The sequence below is a fragment of the Hyperolius riggenbachi genome, chromosome 2 (assembly GCF_040937935.1).
Source record: "Hyperolius riggenbachi isolate aHypRig1 chromosome 2, aHypRig1.pri, whole genome shotgun sequence".
NCBI lineage: Eukaryota > Metazoa > Chordata > Amphibia > Anura > Hyperoliidae > Hyperolius > Hyperolius riggenbachi.
This window is the reverse complement of record NC_090647.1, coordinates 352,632,488-352,655,302: the sequence shown is the minus strand read 5'-3', so window position 1 is coordinate 352,655,302 and position 22,815 is coordinate 352,632,488. Positions and strand designations below refer to the sequence as shown.

General features: G+C 41.7%; 1 protein-coding gene across 1 annotated transcript in view; it reads right to left on the bottom strand.

The window, feature by feature from the left end:
• Window positions 1-22,815, bottom strand: part of PIK3C2B (phosphatidylinositol-4-phosphate 3-kinase catalytic subunit type 2 beta) — a 274,534-nt gene that overhangs the window by 48,758 nt on the left and 202,961 nt on the right. The window contains exons 17-23 of the mRNA XM_068269615.1: window positions 22,428-22,521; window positions 20,968-21,062; window positions 20,151-20,331; window positions 18,449-18,556; window positions 17,584-17,676; window positions 12,117-12,246; window positions 4,757-4,893 (exon numbers count right to left, since the gene is read on the bottom strand). Of these exons, the coding sequence (XP_068125716.1) occupies window positions 4,757-4,893; window positions 12,117-12,246; window positions 17,584-17,676; window positions 18,449-18,556; window positions 20,151-20,331; window positions 20,968-21,062; window positions 22,428-22,521 (838 nt within the window). The remainder of the gene's footprint in view (window positions 1-4,756; window positions 4,894-12,116; window positions 12,247-17,583; window positions 17,677-18,448; window positions 18,557-20,150; window positions 20,332-20,967; window positions 21,063-22,427; window positions 22,522-22,815) is intronic.

Genomic DNA, 22,815 nt, shown 5'->3' with positions numbered 1-22,815 from the left:
CCACCTAGCTGCTGTGCAGTTTTATTTATGGGTTTTATGTGAGTATTGTTGTACTAATAAAGCATTTTTGATATATTCATAAATTTATTGTTGGCTGTCAGTTTCACTCCCCTCATTTCCTCTATCCTAAAGTTTATTAATACAATCGCCAGAGATGGCGATTGCTAACAGTGACACAAGACCGAATAAGCACAGATGAGGAATGTATGTATGTCCACCAATCTAGCCGCCAACCTGCGACGGTGGACACACAACAGAGGAAACCAAGTGAGAACGCAATCGCAAGAGAAGTGATTGCGAAAGAGAATGAGCACAGGGACAGAATGTATGTATGTGCCCCAATCTAGTCGCCAACCCGCGACGGTGCACACACAACAGCAGAAACGAAGTAGGAACGCAATCGCGAGGGAGGCGATTGCCAGAGGTGACACAAGGCTTAAGCAAGACAGGGCATGAGAGTAGCAAAGGCACAGCAATCATACAATGAGAAGATAAGGTAAATAACAAACGCTAACTAAACGCAAACACTGCACTCATTCGCAACAGCGAACGCGTTTTCTGCGCGGTCTCCGCATGTTAAGCACAACAGAGACAAGCACGCCTAACTAACCACCGACAGACAAACATGAAACAGAGGACGCGAGCGCTTGCTTAACGGTTACCTCACCGAGCCTCCAGCAAGCGTTCGTAGCAGAAGAGACAGGTACCCAAAAACAGGGATAAGTGCGAGATACGATCCACTGCTCTTTCCGCCAGAGCGAGTGCGACCCAAGTAAGGCAACAGAGCTAGCAGGATCCACTGCTCTCTCCGTCAGAGCAAGTGCGATCCAAGTATAGCAAGAGAGTTGCAGACCAGAAGGATCCACAGCCACTACTGCTAGAGGCTAGCTAGCCTGATCCAAGCACGACAGACAGACAGAACAGGCAATACAAATAATACAATCCTGACTGCTCTAGCAAGGATGCCTAGTGCAGTCCCAGGAATTACTCTAAGCTAATCTTCAAACAATAAGCATGGCTGACACTCCAGGAGTGTTTCACAGGACAAACCCTTATGACCAGTGACGTACTGTGGAATCACATGGTTTATATAGAGCAAGCCTACAAAGGATGTGGCTAGGCAATTTGCATGACGAATGTATGCAAATTCCTCAGCAGCAGCAAGCTGCAAAACTGACAAAAGGTCTCTCTTCCAGAGACCTGCAGAATGCAGACCTGAACAGTGGTCAAAAAGCTGCCTGCGCAGCGGATCATTACACTTACACTGTAACTTACAGAAAGATGGTCTGACACACTGTATCAACCTACAGAAAGATGAGCTGACTTACACTAACAACCTACAGAAAGATGAGCTGACGTACACTAACAACCTACAGAAAGATGAGCTGACGTACACTAACAACCTACAGAAAGATGAGCTGACTTGCACTGTAACAACCTACAGAAAGATGAGCTGACTTACACTAACAACCTACAGAAAGATGAGCTGACTTACAGTGTATTAACCTACAGAAATATGAGCTGACTTGCACTGTAACAACCTACAAAAAGATGAGCTGACTTACACTAACAACCTACAGAAAGATGAGCTGACTTACACTGTAACAACCTTCAGTAAGATAGTCTGACTTACACTGTACCAACCTACAGAAAGAGGAGCTGACACACTGTAACAACCTACAGAAAGATGAGCTGACACAGTACCAACCTACAGAAAGATGAGCTGACTTACCATGTACCAACCTGCAGAGAGATGAGATGACTTACCCTGTAACAACCTACAGAAAGATGAGCTGACACACTGTACCAACCTACAGAAAGATGAACTGACTTACACTGTAACAACCTACAGAAAGATGAGCGGACTTACCATGTACCAACCTACAGAGAGATGAGATGACTTACCCTGTAACAACCTACAGAAAGATGAGCTGACACACTGTACCAACCTACAGAAAGATGAGCTGACACACTGTACAAACCTACTGAAACATGAGATGACTTACCCTGTACCAACCTACAGAAAGATAAGTCCAGGGTCAGCACACCTTTTCAAAGTGCAAATTTTTCAATGTATTGCTTCATAAGCACGTGAAATTGACAATTGTTTCGGGGCCACTGCGGGTCCCTTTCCTCAGACAGTGCACTGTCTGAGGAAGGGGACCCGCCGTGGCCCCGAAACAATTGTCAATTTCACGTGCTTATGAAGCAATACATTGAAAAATTTGCACTTTGAAAAGGTGTGCTGACCTGGACTTTTCTACTTTGCTGTTGAATTCTTGATGCTGGGGCTCAGCATCTACAGGCCATAGCACCCGCAGTTTGGGTACGGTGTGCCACCTCTACACCAGAACTATAGAACCTACAGAAAGATGAGCTGACTTACACTGTAACAACCTACAGAAAGATGGGCTGACACACTGTAACAACTTACAGAAAGATGGGCTGACACACTGTAACAACTTACAGAAAGATGGTCTGACTTACACTGTAACAATTTACAGTAAGATGGTCTGACTTAAGGTGGCCACACACCATACAATTTTTTAAATATCTGTTCAATTTAAGAATTGCAATCAATTTTTCTGACAACATTTTTGTAACATTTCAAAAATATGACCAATGTACCACAAACCTATGTTAAATTTTTCCCCCAATTATGATAAAAATGATTGGAAACTCTAACAAAATTGCTAGGGTGTGTATATTAATAAATTGACAATCCAACACACACCATACAATCTTTAGAAAGATTGAGGAAAAATATCTGGCAGTCCGGATCGATTAAAATCGAAGAAAACGGGAAATCCGATCGGATTTTTCAGTCGAATGAAAAAAAAGCTTTCGATTTTTTCGGGAGATACGAACGTTTTTATCGAATTACTGTAAAATTGGATCATTATATTGTATCGTGTGTGGCCACCTTTACACTGTACCAACCTACAGAAAGATGAGCTGACACACTGGCCTCATTCACACTTCGTGCGCTTCTGTCCGCTTTTTTTCAATAATGTTAACAGATACATGTTGCTGAAAAAGAGCTCACAGAAGTGGACAGAAGCGCATTGGTGTGAATGAGCCTTTACACTTTAACAATTTACAGTAAGATGGTCTGACTTAGGCCTCTTGCACACTGCATACATTTCCGATTCCGCTTTTTAATCTGTTTTTACATCCGATTCCGATTTTTAATCTTTACTGCATGCTGCGTTTTTTGATCCGTTTTTCTGTTGAATGTATTCAGGGAAAATCGGAATTGAAAATCGGAAACGGAATCGGAAACGGAAAACTGATTTACAGTGTGCAGGGAGCCTTATACTGTAACAATTTACAGAAAGATGGGCTGACTTATACTGTAGCCGTTAATAGAAAGATGGGCTGACTTATACTGTAGCCATTAACAGAAAGATGGGCTGACTTACACTGTAACAATTTACAGTAAGATGGTCTGACTTACACTGTACCAACCTACAGAAAGATGAGCTGACACACTGGCCTCATTCACACTTCGTGCGCTTCTGTCCGCTTTTTTTCAATAATGTTAACAGATACATGTTGCTGAAAAAGAGCTCACAGAAGTGGACAGAAGCGCATTGGTGTGAATGAGCCTTTACACTTTAACAATTTACAGTAAGATGGTCTGACTTATACTGTAGCAATTAACAGAAAGATGGGCTGACTTTCACTGTAACAATTTACAGTAAGATGGTCTGACTTATACTGTAGCAATTAACAGAAAGATGGGCTGACTTTCACTGTAACAATTTACAGTAAGATGGTCTGACTTACACTGTACCAACCTACAGAAAGATGAGCAGACACACTGGCCTCATTCACACTTCGTGCGCTTCTGTCCGGTTTTTTTCAGCACAAATAATGTTAACAGATACATGTTGCTGAAAAAGAGCGCACAGAAGTGGACAGAAGCACATTGGTGTGAATGAGCCTTCACACTTTAACAATTTACAGTAAGATGGTCTGACTTATACTGTAGCAATTAACAGAAAGATGGGCTGACTTTCACTGTAACAATTTACAGAAAGATGGGCTGACTTGTACTGTAGCTATTAACAGAAAGATGGGCTGACTTACACTGTAACAACTTAGGGCTCGTTTCCACTAGTGCGGTGCGAATCACCGGGATTCCACCGCTGACGAAATCGAATGCGGATGCGATTCCGCGTGCGTTTTTTGCCGCGATTTCGCATGCGATTTCGCATAGGCAGGGTATATGCGAATTTAACCATGTCACTGCCTGGTTCAATTTACATTAGTTTTCATGCGAATTCGCACGCGAAATCGCGGCAAAAAACACATGCGCGTTTTCCTTATTAAATACATAGCCTGCGAATCGCCTGCATTCCTCACGCAGGCGAATTCTGCAGGCTCTACCGTGCAGAAAAATCCTGCACAGAAAAACGCAGGAAAAAACTGACAAGTAGAAACAGGGCCATCCACTTGTATTGGTTATGCGAATCCGCATGCAGAGAACGCATGCGGATTCGCTCTAGTGGAAACGGGCCCTTACAGAAAGATGGGCTGACTTATACTGTAGCCATTAACAGAAAGATGGGCTGACTTACACTGTAACAACTTACAGAAAGATGAGCTGACTTTCACCCCAAGTGTAAAAGTATGTGAAGGAAAATACACAGCAATCAATAATGTAGCTTCTATTCTGCATTAATCATAATAGACCCTTTCTCCTTCCATGTATCTGTCACTGCAGTGAGATGTACTGTAGGTGATATGTTACCTTTTCATACTCATCCTCTGTGGGGTTATGTTTCTGTAACCAGTCAGCCAGAGGTCTATCTTTAAAAGAACCAGTCACTCCATGCTCCACCTGGATCTTCCTCAGAGTTTCTGCAGAGGGAATCATCTCCACCATACCTGGAAGAAGAGTACACGAAAACCTTGGATTAAGAGTACCTTGGTTGGAGAGCACTTTGCAATACAAGCAAATATTTTTATGAAATTGTGATTTACTTAGTGTGATCTATAAGCAACGTCTTGATATACAAGCAAAAAATGTTTACGTGTGTCACATCATCACAACTGAGCCAATGGTTTTTCTCCCTTTGATGTTGCAAGATTGTACTTCATCTGAAGTGTAGGGACTGTAGAGCGTCACATTTTCATGAAATCCTCAAAAGTAATCAACAGTAACTGTCATTGCATAAGCTGCTCGTTAAAGCCACCCAAAAAGTAAGGTTGGGGAGAGCCACCAGCCAGCAAGGATTCCGTTAGTTATAGTGAAAGTTTTGTTTACATTTTTATTTTGTACAGCACAGTACTTTGCATTAAATATTTTTCTATAACTCTTTTTGTATTGTGGAAGGAATCACCTGAGTTTCCATCAATTCTTATGGGGAAATTTGCTTTGACATAAGAATGCTTTGGATTACAAGCATGTTTCCATAACAAATTATGCTTGCAAACCAAGGTTCCACTGTATAAGCCATCTGTAGCAACAATGGGATAAATAACTTGGATATAGTTAATAGCAGCTGCACAGTTGTATAGTGATTGTGGATCTCTGTTTGGATCTAGATCTGAAGTGTTCTGGATGGAAAGGGTGACCAAATATACAATCCTTTAAGGCCAAGGACTAGGAAAAGCTTGGATGTACTTGGCTAGGACTCATAACAGGCAATTACCAAAACACCTCAGAAAAAGACGTTCATGCTGAAAGCAAAACTACAGATGATGCCAAGGCTATCCAAAAATTGTCTATGTGAAAATCTAGTGTGAGTATATGTACCTCCGCCCCTGACATCACTGCCCCCCACTTCAGCAAGGACTGGACCTTACTACCCCTACCTCTACTGTCATTTGTTGTAGTTCATATAGCAGGATGCCTCTCAATTGTCCTACCCCTAAAGGTGGCCACACACACACGATACAATAAAATGATCCGATTTTACGGCAATTAGATAAAAACGATTGTATCTCCCGAAAAAAATCGAAAGCTTTTTTTTCATTCCACTGAAAAATCTGATCGGATTTCCCGTTTTCTTTGATTTTTATCGATCCGGAATGCCAGATATTTTTCTTCAATCTTTCTAAAGATTGTATGGTGTGTGTTGGATTGTCAATTTATTAATATACACACCCTAGCAATTTTGTCAGTGTTTTCAATCATTTTTTATCATAATTGGGGAAAAATTTTACATACGTGTGTGCTGCATTGGTCATATTTTTGAGATGTTACAATTAGTCAGAAAAATTGATTGCAATCCTTAAATTGAACAGATATTTAAAAAATTGTATGGTGTGTGGCCACCTTTACCCTCTCCATAGAAAAGAACAGCCTACTTAGAAAATAGTTTAGGAATGTGTCTGTTCAACCATTGTTCCTAAAAACATGATCATCTCAAGCAACATCAATCTATTGCTTGTACATAGTTTAAAGTAAGGTTCAGATGATCACACCTGGGATAAATGTTAGCAAACACAATCTTTCAAAATCATTGCTGACAGTTTATTCAGATATTGATCTAGCAGCCTATTTTGTGCTATGGAGAAGGGGTGGGGCAGGACGAGCACAAGTTATTCCCCCAGTAGATTGCACCATGAAATACAGCAGGGTTCACCTAGGCAGTATCTAACTCGGTGGGTTGCCAAAGAGGAGGCTGCCAACATCGGGACACCCGTAGACACACTAGATTGTCATCAAAAAGCAACCACAAGTGATCATGATGAAAATCTAAAACGTGTACATATTGTTAGCTACGAGTTCTGCAACCTGTGAATTGTTAACCACTTGAGGACCACAGTCTTTTCGCCCCTTAAGGACCAGGCACTTTTTTTCCATTCAGACCACTGCAGCTTTCACGGTTTATTGCTCGGTCATACAACCTACCACCTAAATGAATTTTACCTCCTTTTCTTGTCACTAATACAGCTTTCTTTTGGTGCTATTTGATTGCTGCTGCGATTTTTACTTTTTATTATATTCATCAAAAAAGACATGAATTTTGTCAAAAAAATGACTTTTTTAGCTTTCTGTGCTGACATTTTTCAAATAAAGTAAAATTTCCTATACATTTGAGCGCGAAAGGTATTTTGCTACATGTCTTTGATAAAAAAAAAAACATTCAGTGTATATTTATTGGATTGGGTAAAAGTTATAGCGTTTACAAACTATGGTGCCAAATGTGAATTTTCCCATTTTGAAGCATCTCTGCCTTTTCTAACCACCTGTCATGTTTCATAGTATAGTTTCATAGTATAAATACCCCCCAAATGACCCCATTTTGGAAAGAAGACATCCCAAAGTATTCACTGAGTGGCATGGTGAGTTCATAGAAGATTTTATTTTTTGTCACAAGTTAGCTATTTTTTTGTCACTTTGTGACAAAAAAAAAAAAAAAATAAGTTTCCATTTCTTCTAACTTGCGACAAAAAAAAAAAAAAAAATGAAATCTGCCACGGACTCACTATGCTCCTCTCTGAATACCTTGAAGTGTCTACTTTCCAAAATGGGGTCATTTGTGGGGTGTGTTCACTGTCCTGGCATTTTGGGGGGTGCCTAATTGTAAGCACCCCTGTAAAGCCTAAAGATGCTCATTGGACTTTGGGCCCCTTAGCGCAGTTAGGCTGCAAAAAAGTGCCACACATGTATTTTTACACATACCCATGCTGGGTGGGAGAAATATCTCCGTAAATGACAATTTTTTTTTTTTTTTTTTTTTACACACAATTGTCTATTTACAGAGATATTTCTCCCACTCAGCATGGGTATGTGTAAAAATACACCCCAAAACACATTATACTACTTCTCCTGAGTACGGCGATACCACATGTGTGGCACTTTTTTTCAGCCTAACTGCGCTAAGGGGGCCCTTAAAATGCCAGGTACTGCCAGGTACTCCTGACGGAATACCTTGGGGTGTCTTCTTTCTAAAATTGGGTCATTTGTGGGGTTCCTATACTGCCCTGGCATGTTAGGGGCCCTAAACCGTGAGGAGGAGTCTTGAAACCAAATGCCGCAAAATGACCCTTGAAATCCTAAAGGTACTCATTGGACTTTGGGCCCCTTAGCGCAGTTAGGGTGCAAAAAAGTGTCACACATGTGGTATCGCCGTACTCAGGAGAAGTAGTTTAATGTGTTTTGTGGTGTATTTTTACATATAACCATGCTGGGTGGGAGAAATATCTCTGTAAATTACACATTTTTGATTTTTTTTAAACACAATTGTCCATTTACAGAGAGATTTCTCCCACCCAGCATGGGTATGTGTAAAAATACACCACAAAACACATTACACTACTTTTCCTGAGTACGGCGATACCACATGTGTGACACTTTTTTGCAGCCTAGGTGCGCTAAGGGGCTCAACGTCCTATTCACAGGTAATTTTGAGGCATTTGTTTTCTGGACTACTCCTCACGGTTTTGGGCCCCTAAAATGCCAGGGCAGTATAGGAACCCCACAAGTGACCCCATTTTAGAAAGAAGACACCCCAAGGTATTCCGTTAGGTGTATGGTGAGTTCATAGAAGATTTTATTTTTTGTCACAAGTTAGTGAAAAATGACACTTTGTGAAAAAACCCCAATACAAATCAATTTCCGCTAACTTTTGACAAAAAATAAAATCTTCTATGAACTCGTCATACACCTAACAGAATACCTTGGGGTGTCTTTTTTCTAAAATGGGGTCACTTGTGGGGTTCCTATACTGCCCTGGCATTTTATGGGCCCAAAACCGTGAGTAGTCTGGAAACCAAATTTCTCAAAATGACTGTTCAGGGGTATAAGCATCTGCAAATTTTGATGACAGGTGGTCTATGAGGGGGCAAATTTTGTGGAACCGGTCATAAGCAGGGTGACCTCTTATATGACAGGTTGTATTGGGCCTGATCTGATAGATAGGAGTGCTTGGGGGGTGACAGGAGGTGATTGATGGGTGTCTCAGGGGGTGGTTAGAGGGAAAAATAGATGCAATCAATGCACTGGGGAGGTAATCAGGAGGGGGTCTGAGGGTTTGGCCGAGTGATCAAGAGCCCACACGGGTCAAATTAGGGCCTGACCTGATGGGTAGGTGTGCTAGGGGGGTGACAGGTGGTGACAGGAGGTGATTGATGGGTGTCTCAAGGTGTGATTAGAGGGGGGAAATAGATGCAAGCAATGCACTGGTGAGGTGATCAGGGCTGGGGTCTGAGGGCGTTCTGAGGGTGTGGGCGGGTGATTGGGTGCCCTAGGGGCAGATAGGGGTCTAATCTGATGGGTATCAGTGACAGGGGCTGATTGATGGGTGATCAGTGGGTGATTAGATGGCAGAACAGATGTAAACAATGGACTTTGGAGGTGATCTGAGGGTAGGTCTGGGGCAATCTGATGGTGTGGGTGGGTGATCAGATTGCCCGCAAGGGGCAGGTTAGGGGCTGATTGATGGGTGGCAGTGACAGGGGCTGATTGATGGGTGGCAGTGACAGGGGGTGATTGATGGATGACAGTGACAGGGGGTGATTGATAGGTGATTGACAGGTGATCAGTGGGTTATTACCGGGAAGAACAGATGTAAATAATGCACTGGCGAATTGATAAGGGGGGGTCTGAGGGCAATCTGAGCGTGTGGGGCGGGTGATTGGGTGCCCGCAAGGGGCAGATTAGGGTTTATTCTGATGGGTAACAGTGACAGGTGGTGATAGGGGGTGATTGATGGGTAATTAGTTTAAAGGAGAGAACAGATGTAAACACTGCACTTGGGAGGTGATCTGATGTCGGATCTGCGGGCGATCTATTGGTGTGGGTGGGTGATCAGATTGCCCGCAAGGGGCAGGTTAGGGACTGATTGATGGGTGGCAGTGACAGGGGGTGATTGACAGGTGATCAGTGGGTTATTACAGGTAAGAACGGATGTAAATAATGCACTGGCGAATTGATAAGGGGGGTCTGAGGGCAATCTGAGCGTGTGGGCGGGTGATTGGGTGCCCGCAAGGGGCAGATTAGGGTCTAATCTGATGGGTAACAGTGACAGGTGGTGATAGGGGCTGATTGATGGGTGATTGATGGGTAATTAGTGGGTGTTTAGAGTAGAGAACAGATGTAAACACTGCACTTGGGAGGTGATCTGATGTCGGATCTGCGGGCGATCTATTGGTGTGGGTGGGTGATCAGATTGACCGCAAGGGGCAGGTTAGGGGCTGATTGATGGATGGCAGTGACAGGGGGTGATTGATGGGTGATTGACAGGTGATCAGTGGGTTATTACAGGGGGCATAGAGGCATACAGTACACAGGGGGGGTGTCTGTGGAGAATCTGAGGGGTGGGGGGGTGATCAGGAGGGAGCAGGGGCCAGTTTAGGGTTAAAAAAAAAATAGCGTTGACAGAAAGTGACAGGAAGTGATTGATGGGTGATTAGGGGGGTGATTGGGTGCTAACAGTGGTCTGGGGGGTGGGCAGGGGTGGGGGGGGGTCTGAGGGGTGCTGTGGGCGATCAGGGGGCAGGGGGGGGGGGGAAATCAGTGTGCTTGGGTGCGACATAGGGTGGCTGCAGCCTGCCCTGGTGGTCCCTCGGACACTGGGACCACCAGGGCAGGAGGCAGCCTGTAGAATAGGCTTTGTATACATTACAAAGCTTATTATACACATCCATGGCGGTGACCGGGCAGCTAGTAACCCGCCGGCCGTTCTTATACACATCCATTGGGGCGATCGGGCAGCTAGTAATCCGCCGGTGCTTCCGAACGGCCGGCGGGTTACAGCGCGAGGGGGGCAGAGCCAGTCGCCGGCGGCTGATCACGTCACGAATGACGCGATCGCCGCATAACCACGCCTGCCACCGCCTCCGCATTGCGGTCGTTTAGGCCCAGTCTTTGCCGCCGCCCATCGGCTGGGGGCGGGCGGCAAGTGGTTAAGGGACTATATAAGCAAGGAATGATTGTCAGAATAGACTATGGCAGTTGCTGGAATGCTGCACACAGAGAGGAATGTTGATGTAGCTGTTGAAGAGTGTAATGCTGGGAATACACGGGTTGATTCTGGCACTCGATTCTGCGCCCGATCGTTTTGCCCACTCAATTCTCTTATCTTCCGCTCGTCTTTCTTATCTTTTTTCATTTCACTTCAATGATGAATCGTGCGGCAAAACGATTGAACGGTGATCGGACATGTCGGAAATTATCTATCGAGCCATCTTATCAGCTCCGAATCGAGCCGTGTATTTCCAGCATCAGCTTTGCTTCCAATCTGTCTTTTACTTACAAATACTATCTTACTGATGTGAAATGAGATACCTATATATAATAGTCTTCTGTCCTAAATCCTTCTATGTCTAGCTAATGCTGGGCACACACAATCCAGATTGGCATGAATCAGGCAATTATTTCCAATATGTCCAATCTGTTTCCAATCGAGAAAAGGATCGATTTTGCAACATTATCAGAAAATCGATCCCGTTATCTATCAAGAGCAGTTTGGACATGTACACACGCTACAACTTCCTGTCCGATCACCTGTGGATTGGACAGGAAATTGCATTGTATGTTCCCAGCATAACATTACATACATCCTTAACTGGCACAGTAGTTTATGCATCAGCAAGCAGCTATTTGTAAATCAGACAGCCCCTGATGAAGTGGTCCTGTGTGTTGTGAAACCCATATCAGGCAGCATCTTTTTGTTGATTACTGTAGGCAATGTTGTAACTCATTGGATGTAATGTATAGATGATGATTTTGCACAGCGTGATGCTTACAAACCAATTGTGTTACATACAGATTGACATATCCCTTTATGGCAGAGGGTATTTTATTTATTCTTTTTGCAAAAATCTAACAATAAATTTGATTAATACATGACACTTCCCACAAATTCCACAGTGGTTGTCTGAGGTGATAAGTTTAGTTTCACCTCACATAGAAATATTCACAGCAGACTCTTAGATTTCCCTCTTCTATATATAGCTAGCTATACAGCAAATAAAGCTTTGAAAATGTGTTCTTCCATCCACACATCACGTTGCCCAGGACACCATACAGCATTACTAAGCGGTTTCATGTGATCTACCATAAAGACAAGCAAGGGCAATATGACACTTATTATTTCTAAAGTCCACTAGTTGTTGCCTGATGATAAACACTTAAAGCATTGTGGAATGCAACTTGCCTCGCCCTCGGCCTGTGGAGAAGCAGCGGAAAATGACCATGCGCATGTCAAGCCCCTCTTGGATCCATATTTTGTTCATGATGCGAATCATCTGCAAGGTGAGCATGTCTTGCCGGAGGTCATCTCCACACTGGCCAAGAAATCACACTATTGGTTAACCAGCTCCTGTAAACTTTCCCATATATTCTAAAGCTCAATTTCAAACACTTTTTTAATGCACTTGATAAAACAAGATTTTCTTTGAATTATGTATAAAAACAGTTTTGCAAACCTAAATGTTTAACGCAGGGGTTTGCGGGAGCTGCTGATTGATTGATTCCCTTATGCGGCCCAGCCTCATCCTGACTTTGCCTCCTGCGGCCCCCAGGTACATTGTGCTTGAGACCCCTGGTTTAACTCTTTCAGGCAGAAAAAGAAAAGGAACACAACCTATTTGTGTGCTTGGCATTGTCCATACCCATGTCTTATTTCATGACACAGTCACACGTCACCTCAAGTACACTTTAAGCCCATGTGACGTAAAGAGTGTTTAATGCTGGCATGCTGCCAATCATTGAGGATTTATAAACCCCTGTAGTGACTTGTTTCCTCCATTCTGCAAGTACACTGATTTTGTAATAAAAATGTATTAATGCATAATTAATTTAAAATAATGTTCCATAAAATCCATATATAAAATCAGTGCCTGGGGCTTTCGCTGATACAAACAAGATTTTATCATGAAAGACTACGATTAAAGTATCATCAAAGGTTTCTAGTCATAAATGACTGACATTTATAAAAGCACATTACACAGTGTTGTACATTAAATAATAATGGGTAAGAAATTAGAAATTCTAAACAAAACATACCAAAACATAACACAGCAGGAACAGGCTCATTCTAAATTGAGAGCATAGTGTAAAGGTAGACACACATTAGTATATTGCCACCCAATGTGGCAAAAAGATTGATCCCTCTCTGATTTAAATTGATTCTTTCCACACACACTGCACATTGATCTGATTGTGCTGAAATCTATTGAAAATCTGAGTGATCAGCGTGATCAAATCTGTTGATTTTAAAAATGTATGGCTACTTTAAAGCGGAATGAAACCCAAGCATTTCTTCATTGCCCTAAAAGATTACCGTATTTACAGCATAGTAAATACTACCAACATTTTTTTTTTACTAGAACAGCATTCAACTAGTTAAACACAGGACTTACAAGCTCCCTGCAGGGTAATCTGGATGCACCCAAACTGGAGATAACATTATATTGTGTTTACTTAATTGTATCAAGTGAGGAATGTAAACACTTCTCTGACTGTGCAGACTCTCCTGAACACAGACAGACACTCAGAAAGCATCTCTGCGTACATTACAAGATGAATAAACCAGTTATGAATAACATACAAAGGCAGCTCTCAGTGCAAAAAAAAAATTGTACTTTGGGAACTTGTAATTTCTAAATGAATAATAATACTTATGCACAAAAGCAAATATGATAACCGTATTGGCATATAAAAAGTAGGAAAACATGTTTTTATTGAATATTATGTGAGCGTTTTATACCACTTTAAGAGAGCTGTAAATTTGCAGACTTGGAAACAAGTGCATGTGTCTCCATTGAAAAGCATTGTGTGCAAAATCCTTTGCGCGTTTCAACAAATGTGGCTCCAGCCCAACAGTGTGATTCAAACACTACTGAAGGAGAATTAGCATCTAGTCTGTCACCTAAGACACTAGTCAGCACCAGCACTCCTGTCTGTTTGTTCTTTTAGCCTTAAGAAGAGTCTTCCATTTTCAAAAGAGATGATTTTTGAAAGTGGAACTGCATGTATGAAATGTAATGAGGAAGGTGCAGAAATTGTACTCGATTTTGTTGTATGAAATATCAGTCCAGTACATATATTTCAAGTCTGGAAAGATCTACAGTGAAATAATTGACTCCAAGCTGGAAGCTAAGGGCAAAGAGTGTACTTACAAGCAGCAGATCAGATGTACACAGAACTGAGGGTAATTTACATACTATACACTTCCTTGTTACATCAGTCTTCAAAGAATCTATGTCATAAATGAAGTGTGTGTGTCAAAGAAAAAAAAACACCTCTGATAAGAGTTCCAGGAAATCAGAACCTGTTCTGCCAGTAGCAAACTGAGCTGAAGACAGAGAGGGTACTGAAGTGTATTTCCAGTCATAGAAATCACAGTTTTGCATCACACAATATATAGACAGTGTCTATGTTGAATCTAACATATAATCTATTAAAACTATGGCATTTATGATGAATAATATGAATGAAATATCAACTGGCTATTGAGTGGGCAATGTCCGTTCCATGCCACATAAATGCTGGTGGCAATGTGTGTAGATATGGTACAGAGAGATATGTGAAGTGCATTGGCATAGTTTTGCATAGTTTGGGCAGTATCAGCTGCAGCATGGTGATTTATATTAAGCTGGCCATCGATTTTATGTAGCATGTGTACAGAGGCCCTAAATCCCCCTTGATGCCTCAGTGAGCAATCTGGCGGTATCGTCTCTGGTGAGTTCAGGTCGAGGACATGGTTCTTCTGCACACCCCACCCACTGATGCTCCATTTTACACTGCGCCATTGACCCTTCTCCCCCCTGCATAGCAACCCTGCAAGGCAACAAAACTCGCCGTTAGCGTCTGTACAGCAGTGGGACCCAAACTGTTATCTGAGTGATCAAGCCCCAATCGTGGTGGGTGACAGAATTTAATAATGTACTTTACAAAAAGAAACTGATTAATAGGGAGCATTAGGAGAGGGACATGGAGGACTGGAAACTGTTCAGGACAATCCCAGACTGAGTTTAGCTGAAATTAAGCCATGACGACTGAACAACAAATAATGGTATTGGAATCTGCCTTTTTTATGTCCAATATGTTGTGATTACTTAATATGAGAAGGGAGGGAAACCAATGTAGAATAAACTGTATGACTGTGCATACGCTATAAAACAAACCGGTGTTCAAGTAAAGCTAACCTGTAGAAACATTACATGACCCCTTATATTGATTGTTGCATATTCAAATTGCCTTCTTTTCTTGTGTGTATGGAGTGAGATCTAGGCCTAAATCATAACTTGTGCCGGTGCCTTCTCTGTCTCTCTTCTCTTCTTACTCACGTCTCTCTGCCCCTTCTCTTCTGCCTCACTTTACTGCTCCCATTGTCAAACTGGCAACATCTCTAGTCATGTGATGTTGGTGATAGGATTAGCGGACACTGGTCTTCAATTTACCTAGAGCAACTTCTCCTATGAGAAATAAAGCTCCAGCCCAGGACCTCATGTGTAAAAGCATTTGTGTTTTTTCCCCATAAGTCAGTGTTTTACTTCAGCTAACATCTGAAAATATGCCTGAAGAAGGGGACTAGATCCCAGAAAGCTTGCATCATTTAAAGAGAGTCTGAAGCGAGAATAAATCTTGCCTCAGCTCTTATATATAGCAGGGGCATGTGTGCCCCTGCTAAAACGCCGCTATCACACGGCTAAACAAGGGTCCCTTACCCCCCAAATCCCCTCGACAAGTCCCGGGAATCACTTCCTGATTGAGGCAGGGCTAATGGCCGCAGCCCTGCATCTCGCGCGTCTGTCAGCGCGTATCTCCTAGTCTCTCCCGCCCCTCTCAGTTTTCCTTCACTGAGAGGGGCGGGGGAGAGGCGGCGATGCGCCGCTGATAGAGGCGCTGTGAGGCAGGGCTGCAGCCATTAGCCCTGCCTCCAGCAGTAGCAAAATCTACGACCAAGTTGGTCGTTGATTTTGCAGGGGTGGGTTTGGGGGTGAAGGGACCCCTGTTTAGCCGCGGGATAGCAGCGTTTTAGCAGGGGCACACATGCCCCATGCTATATATAAGCTCTGAAGCGAGATTTATTCTCGCTTCAGAGTCTCTTTAACTCTATTAGCCATTAAAAGGTATTATTTTTATAAAACTTTTTTTTTCTACCTATATAATTTGTTTGGCTAACACTGTACAGAAACTTTTTTGTTACTATTCCCCATAAGTCAAATTTCTTGTTTTATACGCAAACCAGCACTCTTCTTTTAGAAGCAGAACAAACATTTCAGAGGAACCAACAGTCATTCTCACACATGCTAAGAAAGGCAAAGGCAGAGCACATATTTTGTGATGAAATGTTACCCCATGAGTGACTGAAAACAAATTTCAGCCAGTCAATATATGAATACGAAAAACTACAGACCACAAACAAGAAAACAGGGCAGACCAGTCCACACTTTCTCCGAATATATCTAGAATTGTATTCGGCTTATCAAGTACATTTTGACAGAGGTTTGCTTTAAACTAAAGGTCCAAACCTGTTCCACAAGGGTTTTTGGACATTCAGATTTTATAAAGATTATTTGTGGCTTGTTAAAGATAATTTCCACTGACCATGTTTACAGCCATGCTCACTGCAATGCTCTGGAACCCGTGGTTTTATTTCCAAGTGTCAGTCAAAACTTTGGGAAATATTTACACCTTTTTTTTACATCTAAAAATGTATTAAGTAACTTGCTGTGTAACATATTTACTGACAGCTGTTAAATGAAGCAATGGGCAGGAAAAAATGACATCTGCAAACAATATTCATTACCCAATTCGTTTAATTAACTCAGTATTTCAATATGTGTTGAACTTTAATAGAATTGACAAAATTTGGCTTAATAGTAGAGAGACCATCAACACCTGTCTACATGAGGTTGTGGAATGTTGGCATGGAGAGAGCATTGTATTGCTTCTATGCTTCATTCATGGCAATAAGCAAATGTGTTCATTCTGAGCTGGTCCCCTCTACCAGTAAACTGGAATAGGCTATAAAAAACCATTTATATACGGTAGTTAAACATTTTGCAGTCCTGATTTAGAAAATCAGCTTAGCCAGGAGGAGGGGTTACTCCATAGCTCTTTGTATGGTAGGGATGTCTGTGTAGCTGATATTGTGGGGAAATCCCTCCCACAGTGTGATGTCAGAGCCATGGACCTGATAGTTTCCCAATTAACCTCATTGCATTGTGGGAAATGCCAAGCAAGCATCCCTCTGAATAAATATATACATATATTATACATACACACACAATATTTTAGCTTATTACATTGTCAGTGTCAGTGGGTGTGTTTATAGATAATGGCAGTTGGTGCAGTCGCCCTTGTTTGTCAGCAGTAAAGGTGATGACCTGCAGGCTCACAGTGGATCAAACAACATGAATGAATTACACAACAAATATCAATTATTTCTTGAACTATTTTTTAACTTCTCATTTTGCAATGCATTGATTTCTTATTTCCCCCTAATACTACGGCAAAGTTCCTCTTTAAGCGCTCTTTGACCTAATTTACCCATGTGAAGCAGTGAAAATGCAGTCTGCAAATACCCCACACATAAAACGCCAAGGACAACTATTACATGATAGTATAGCAAAATAAAGAAACCATTATAAATAACAGGCAAGGATTGTCACCTTGAAGATGATACGTATATTCTCTCCCAGTGGGTCCACATTCAGGAACGTCAGCTTCAGAGGTACAGCGTTGGAGTTGAAGTGTGAGCAGCCCTGAAGATAAAAACAAACTGCAGTAGTTCATTTATGCATTTGTAAATGCAAAAAGGTCAATCTATTCTGATTGAACCTGTAAGCAGGAAACATGAAATGGCGCTTTAAAAATTCAGTGCTCTACTTAGAGTGACCGTGATTCGTTACGCTACACAGGGTGACCGAGATTCAGTGCTCTACATAGAGTGACTGGGATTCATTATTCTACACAGAATGACCGAGATTCAGTGCTCTACATAGAGTGACTGGGATTCGTTACGCTACACAGGGTGACCGAGATTCAGTGCTCTACATAGAGTGACTGGGATTTGGTAAACTACATACAGTCACTGAGAGTCAGTACTCTACCTATAATTACTGAGATTTAGTAGTCTACATAGATCAGTCTTGTGGATTGGATCTGTACTGGCTGCACATTACAGGGCTTCTCAAAACAATTTGACCTCCAATGTATTGGTAAACACAGCTATATTAGTGTAAGTAGGTTTCATCATTCACCTGAATAATCATAATCAAGTAATATAGTTTATAAAAGAAGGCGGGGGGGGGGGAGTATTTAAACAAGTGCCATGAAGATTTGGGGAACTAATCAATCCCCATTCTGAGTAACTGCTTACATTTTACACTATCTTATCTCTGATTTTCCTTGCACTGCTCCCAATGAATCTGCCCCAATGACTGGTTGCTAGGGGGAACTTCATAATAGGACAACACTGCACAGTACCATTTGTGATTTTAGCAATAAAGATACTTTTAAAATGAATAAACATACCTGTGGCACAATGCCTTTAACTAGGAGGCTGGGACTTAGTGGAAGACGGCAGGATCCATTCAGAGCAAAGAACTGCTTGACATCCTCTAAGCCATTCTTAAGGATTTCCTGTGCAAGAAAAACCCAGAAATATAATGTCCCATTAAATTCATTGATGCAAATGAATGCTAAAACAAGCACTTACAGTATAAAGTGACAGGTGATCCTAATTTTACAGTTCAGTGTTTTCTGACAATGGAGTGCCTCTCATAGCCAAACAGTAAACACATTTAGGAACTTCCAGAAGTGATGCACATACTATGTGCTTCCCCAGCCTCTGCTCTCTTACAGTCTACAGTCCTACAGCACTGGTCACTCCAGAACGACTTTTTGTAGGCCCAACTGAGTGCCAATCTCTCCTTACTCATTACTTCCCCTTCAGAGCACTTCCACTCTACATCTCATTTCTCCTTTCAGATAGTCTGTAGCAACTTGATGTATGTAAACTATACTCCAGGAATGTTCTAAAAATCTGGAAATGTTTTAGGTTTTTGGAGTTATGACTGCTATAATTGCGTAAAAGCTAGATAATGGGAGACTTGCAGGTGGTTCTTTATTGCAGAAATCAATTCAAAAATGAAAATGCCCATTTCACTCGACCTCCCCCAATGTGAGTTTAAACTGTAATCCGCCCAAACAACTGGTCCCTATTCAGTCACTGGTCATCAGCTGACTCTATAACCATAAAACACTCACAAAAGATAGATAGAACAACATCTATGGGGACCTCAGACTTAATCTGTAGGAGTTTGCAATACATGTAAACTGACACTGCAGCGTAGCTGGAAACACTACAGGTGCTTGAATGTGTCTGGTATACGCCTATTTCTCTGGTCAGGAATAAACCATAGTCTCTGATCCATCCTTTCCTGTCAATAATAGTGAGGTCATTGGTTTGTGGAAAGCAGGAGAGCACCAAATCAACTGTCTTGCAAGTGTCCACTCAGTGTAAAACCAGGATTTTATGCCAAGAGGAAACAGTGTGGAGTTTACTGTAACATCCATGCACCTTTACGTACCAGCAGCTAAGCAGCAATACCAGTTTACAGACATGACGCACCCAGTTTGGTTCCCTTTAAGTACTGTATATATTTGAGTAAAAGTCTAGAAATTTGGGACTGATTCACTTCATAAAAGTATAGGGGTCGACTATATTTATAGTCCTGGCCACAATTAACAAGGAAAGGGGCAGGGGGAAATACTGGGCTGCATAAAATGGAGTGAATAATTGCAGCACTTGGGGGCCTAGAGCAAATACTGACTGCTTAAGGGACAGGAGGGGATAATGGCTGCAATACTGTATGCAGTGCAATCATTAACCCCTCCTGAGCCCCAAGTGCAGCCATAAACTTTGCTGGGTAGACATATACTTGAGTCAATAAAAACATTCCAGCTTAAGAGGGTTGAATATTGGAGCCGACTTGTACACAAAGTCAACTTGTATTCAAGTATATACAGTAAATACATTTGTACCAGTACTGCCCTTTTGTTATACAGTACTGAACAAAATCCAGAATTAAGCTCTTCAGATTACAAAGGATGATTCAATTTTGTTACGTCAAATCCAGCTCCTGTACATCAGTAGCAAGTTTTGGCAGAAAAAAGACAAGGAATAAGTGACAGAAAACAACATTATATACAATAAATAAAAACAACTATTTACCGCTCTGCCAGATGGTGCAGCTTCACGAACCTTCTGTGCTAACCTAGTCAGTATGTTCACAAGCCAGCACTGGCGATCAAACTCTTCCCTTAGACCTTTCCCACAACAGCAAAGGAGGGCAGCAAGCAGATACTGATAGCGGATACTGAACTGGGAATCCTTTAGACAGTCCTTCAGTAGCCTGTGAATTACAAAGACTTTCAGCAGGATTATAGCATACAAAGACATCAGCACAAAACATCATGTCCTTACTATACCTTCAGTGACATTGTTGGTGTAAAATCTACAGAAACACACAAAGTACTAACAGCATTTCATATTTATATGTATATGGATTCAGAAAAGGCAAAGTATATTGCAAACAGAAACTATTCTTTTTGTATGCCTCTTTTTTTATATGGTTAAATGAAAATATATTACAAACTAACTGCCAAGGAGAGCTGAACCTCCACCTCCAGGCATAGCCAACATCATAAAATACCAACTGTGCCAAAAGCCCTTCTTGGGACCTCTACAAGTGAGCATTTACCTAGGTTGCTCCTGATTATATGTGAAGTAGCTATTCCCACTAGGGTGACATATAGTTCTCAAGGGACCAATCACTGGGCCCAGGTCTGGTCATGTTGGACCAGGGGTCACATGGTATAATTTGCATTTGAAGGAGATGCTGCAGGAGCTTTGTCTTAGGGGCAGGGAGGATAGTTCTCTGACACTGTTGGCACTTAATGAAGTTAGCTGTCAGCTGGTGGGGGAATTGGTGAACGGCGGTTTATTTTGAGTTCATGTAAACTTGTTTATTTACCTTTCATTTTCTTACCAGAAAAAGTAGTGTGTTATCCGAAGGTCACATATGGCTCTTTTCAACAGGAATCGGACAAGAGGACTGTCCAGGTAACATTCATATTTTAAAGCCTGATAAAGGAAAATAGATGAAAAATAGACAAAATGTTTTAATGGAAGTAGTAGAGCTGCAAGCCCACATATATATTTACATAGCTAAACAGATATACGGTAATGAAAAAGCCATCTACACATTGAGTTTAAAGCAGAAAAACCCGTATGATAGTAGGGCAGGTTTGGGGCACTCAGCTCTATCTATTCAATTTGTTAATAGTTTTAAAATATGGCTACACTTTTCATGAAAACCCTGCTTTCATTTAATCATGGTACTCCAGTTTCCTCCTTGCAGCCTTTGCAGTACTCTGACTAGAAACACTAAGTGTAAGCCAACAGGTTTTAAGTCATTTTTCCTTCTTGACTTAGGAATATATTAGCAGTGGCTTATTAAAGTGTATGGCTAGTTTCCCAGTTTTCCTTTCCCTCTCCACCTACGTAAGGCAAACACAGCGTATTTGAGATAAAACCACAAATGTAAACACTACTTTCTGTTGCTTAAAACTATCATTGCATAATCTCAGCCAAGCTTGGTAATCTTTTGACTGGGATCCATCCACTCAAATGTTCCTTGGTTGCATGGATCATTTGAACATTATTCACAACTTCATTATGTAATCAAACACTGAGGGCTTATCAGACTCAGGCTGGGAGCCCACTTTCAGACTTGCACATTGTGCACTCTTGAAAAACACATGAAATTCTGCTAAGTGTGCTCCCAGCCTCACAGAATTGTTTAGGCAAGAAGCACCGCCCAAATCTACAAATGCATTACGCTGTCTATTCAGAGTAGTAGGAACAGGAACAAGGCAGTGTTCCCATTACAGAGGAAAACTGACATTTTTTTGGTCCGTTTCACCACATCGGAAAACTAACAGTGAATGGATGCTATGTTATACATGGGATCCATTCACACCTGTCAGTCTGCAACAGATCTGTTGCGGTAAGTGGACTGCACTTTTGTGCTGTCCGTGATTTTCTGGAAGAGCAGATGATGCATTTACTATATAGCCTATGGTTGAAACGCATGTTGCCCGGGATGCAACCTCCATCGGAATGGATACTACTCTGTCTGCTCTTGCTGGTCATATATGGTACCGTTCAAGTGGGAACCCAACCTTATCATCTTAAAATGGTCTACTTATTCTTGCGTGGCCACGTGTGAAGCAACGCTGTCCTATTTTTTGCATCTGAAATTACACTTTAAAGCAGCTAAGAAGCAAAGAGATTTAAAGTTCCATTTTATCCAGTTCAAACATCCCATCAAATTAAGAGGAGTTGGGGGGCTCTAAACATAAATGGCTAATGTAAGAAATGATTGCAGATAACCTGTAGTAAATCACACCTGTGGTGCAGTTGAGGTAAATAGACCAGCATGCTGACCTGTACAAGCTGTGGTAAGTAATCCAAGAGCTCGGCATCCGATATGGAATCAATCCACTTCACGGCAGTTTGTCTCACTTCCTGATCCGGGAATCTAATTAAAAAGGGTTAGATATTAATAATGGTTCTCGTTAGAAGAAATAGAAGTATGCAGACCACGTATTTGTATTTCAGCCACCTTTAACTACTTTTTAACATGGAGACCTATGCCAAAAATAGTAAGCGGAACATCTGTTAAAGAGAAACTGTAGTGAAAATATGAATAAATTTGCTTATTTTTACAATATTCATTTATAGATTATTTAGTCAGTGTTTGTTCATTGTAAAATCTTACCACCCCAATTTACATCCTGAAATTTATCACAGGTGGCGACACTTTTACTCCTGC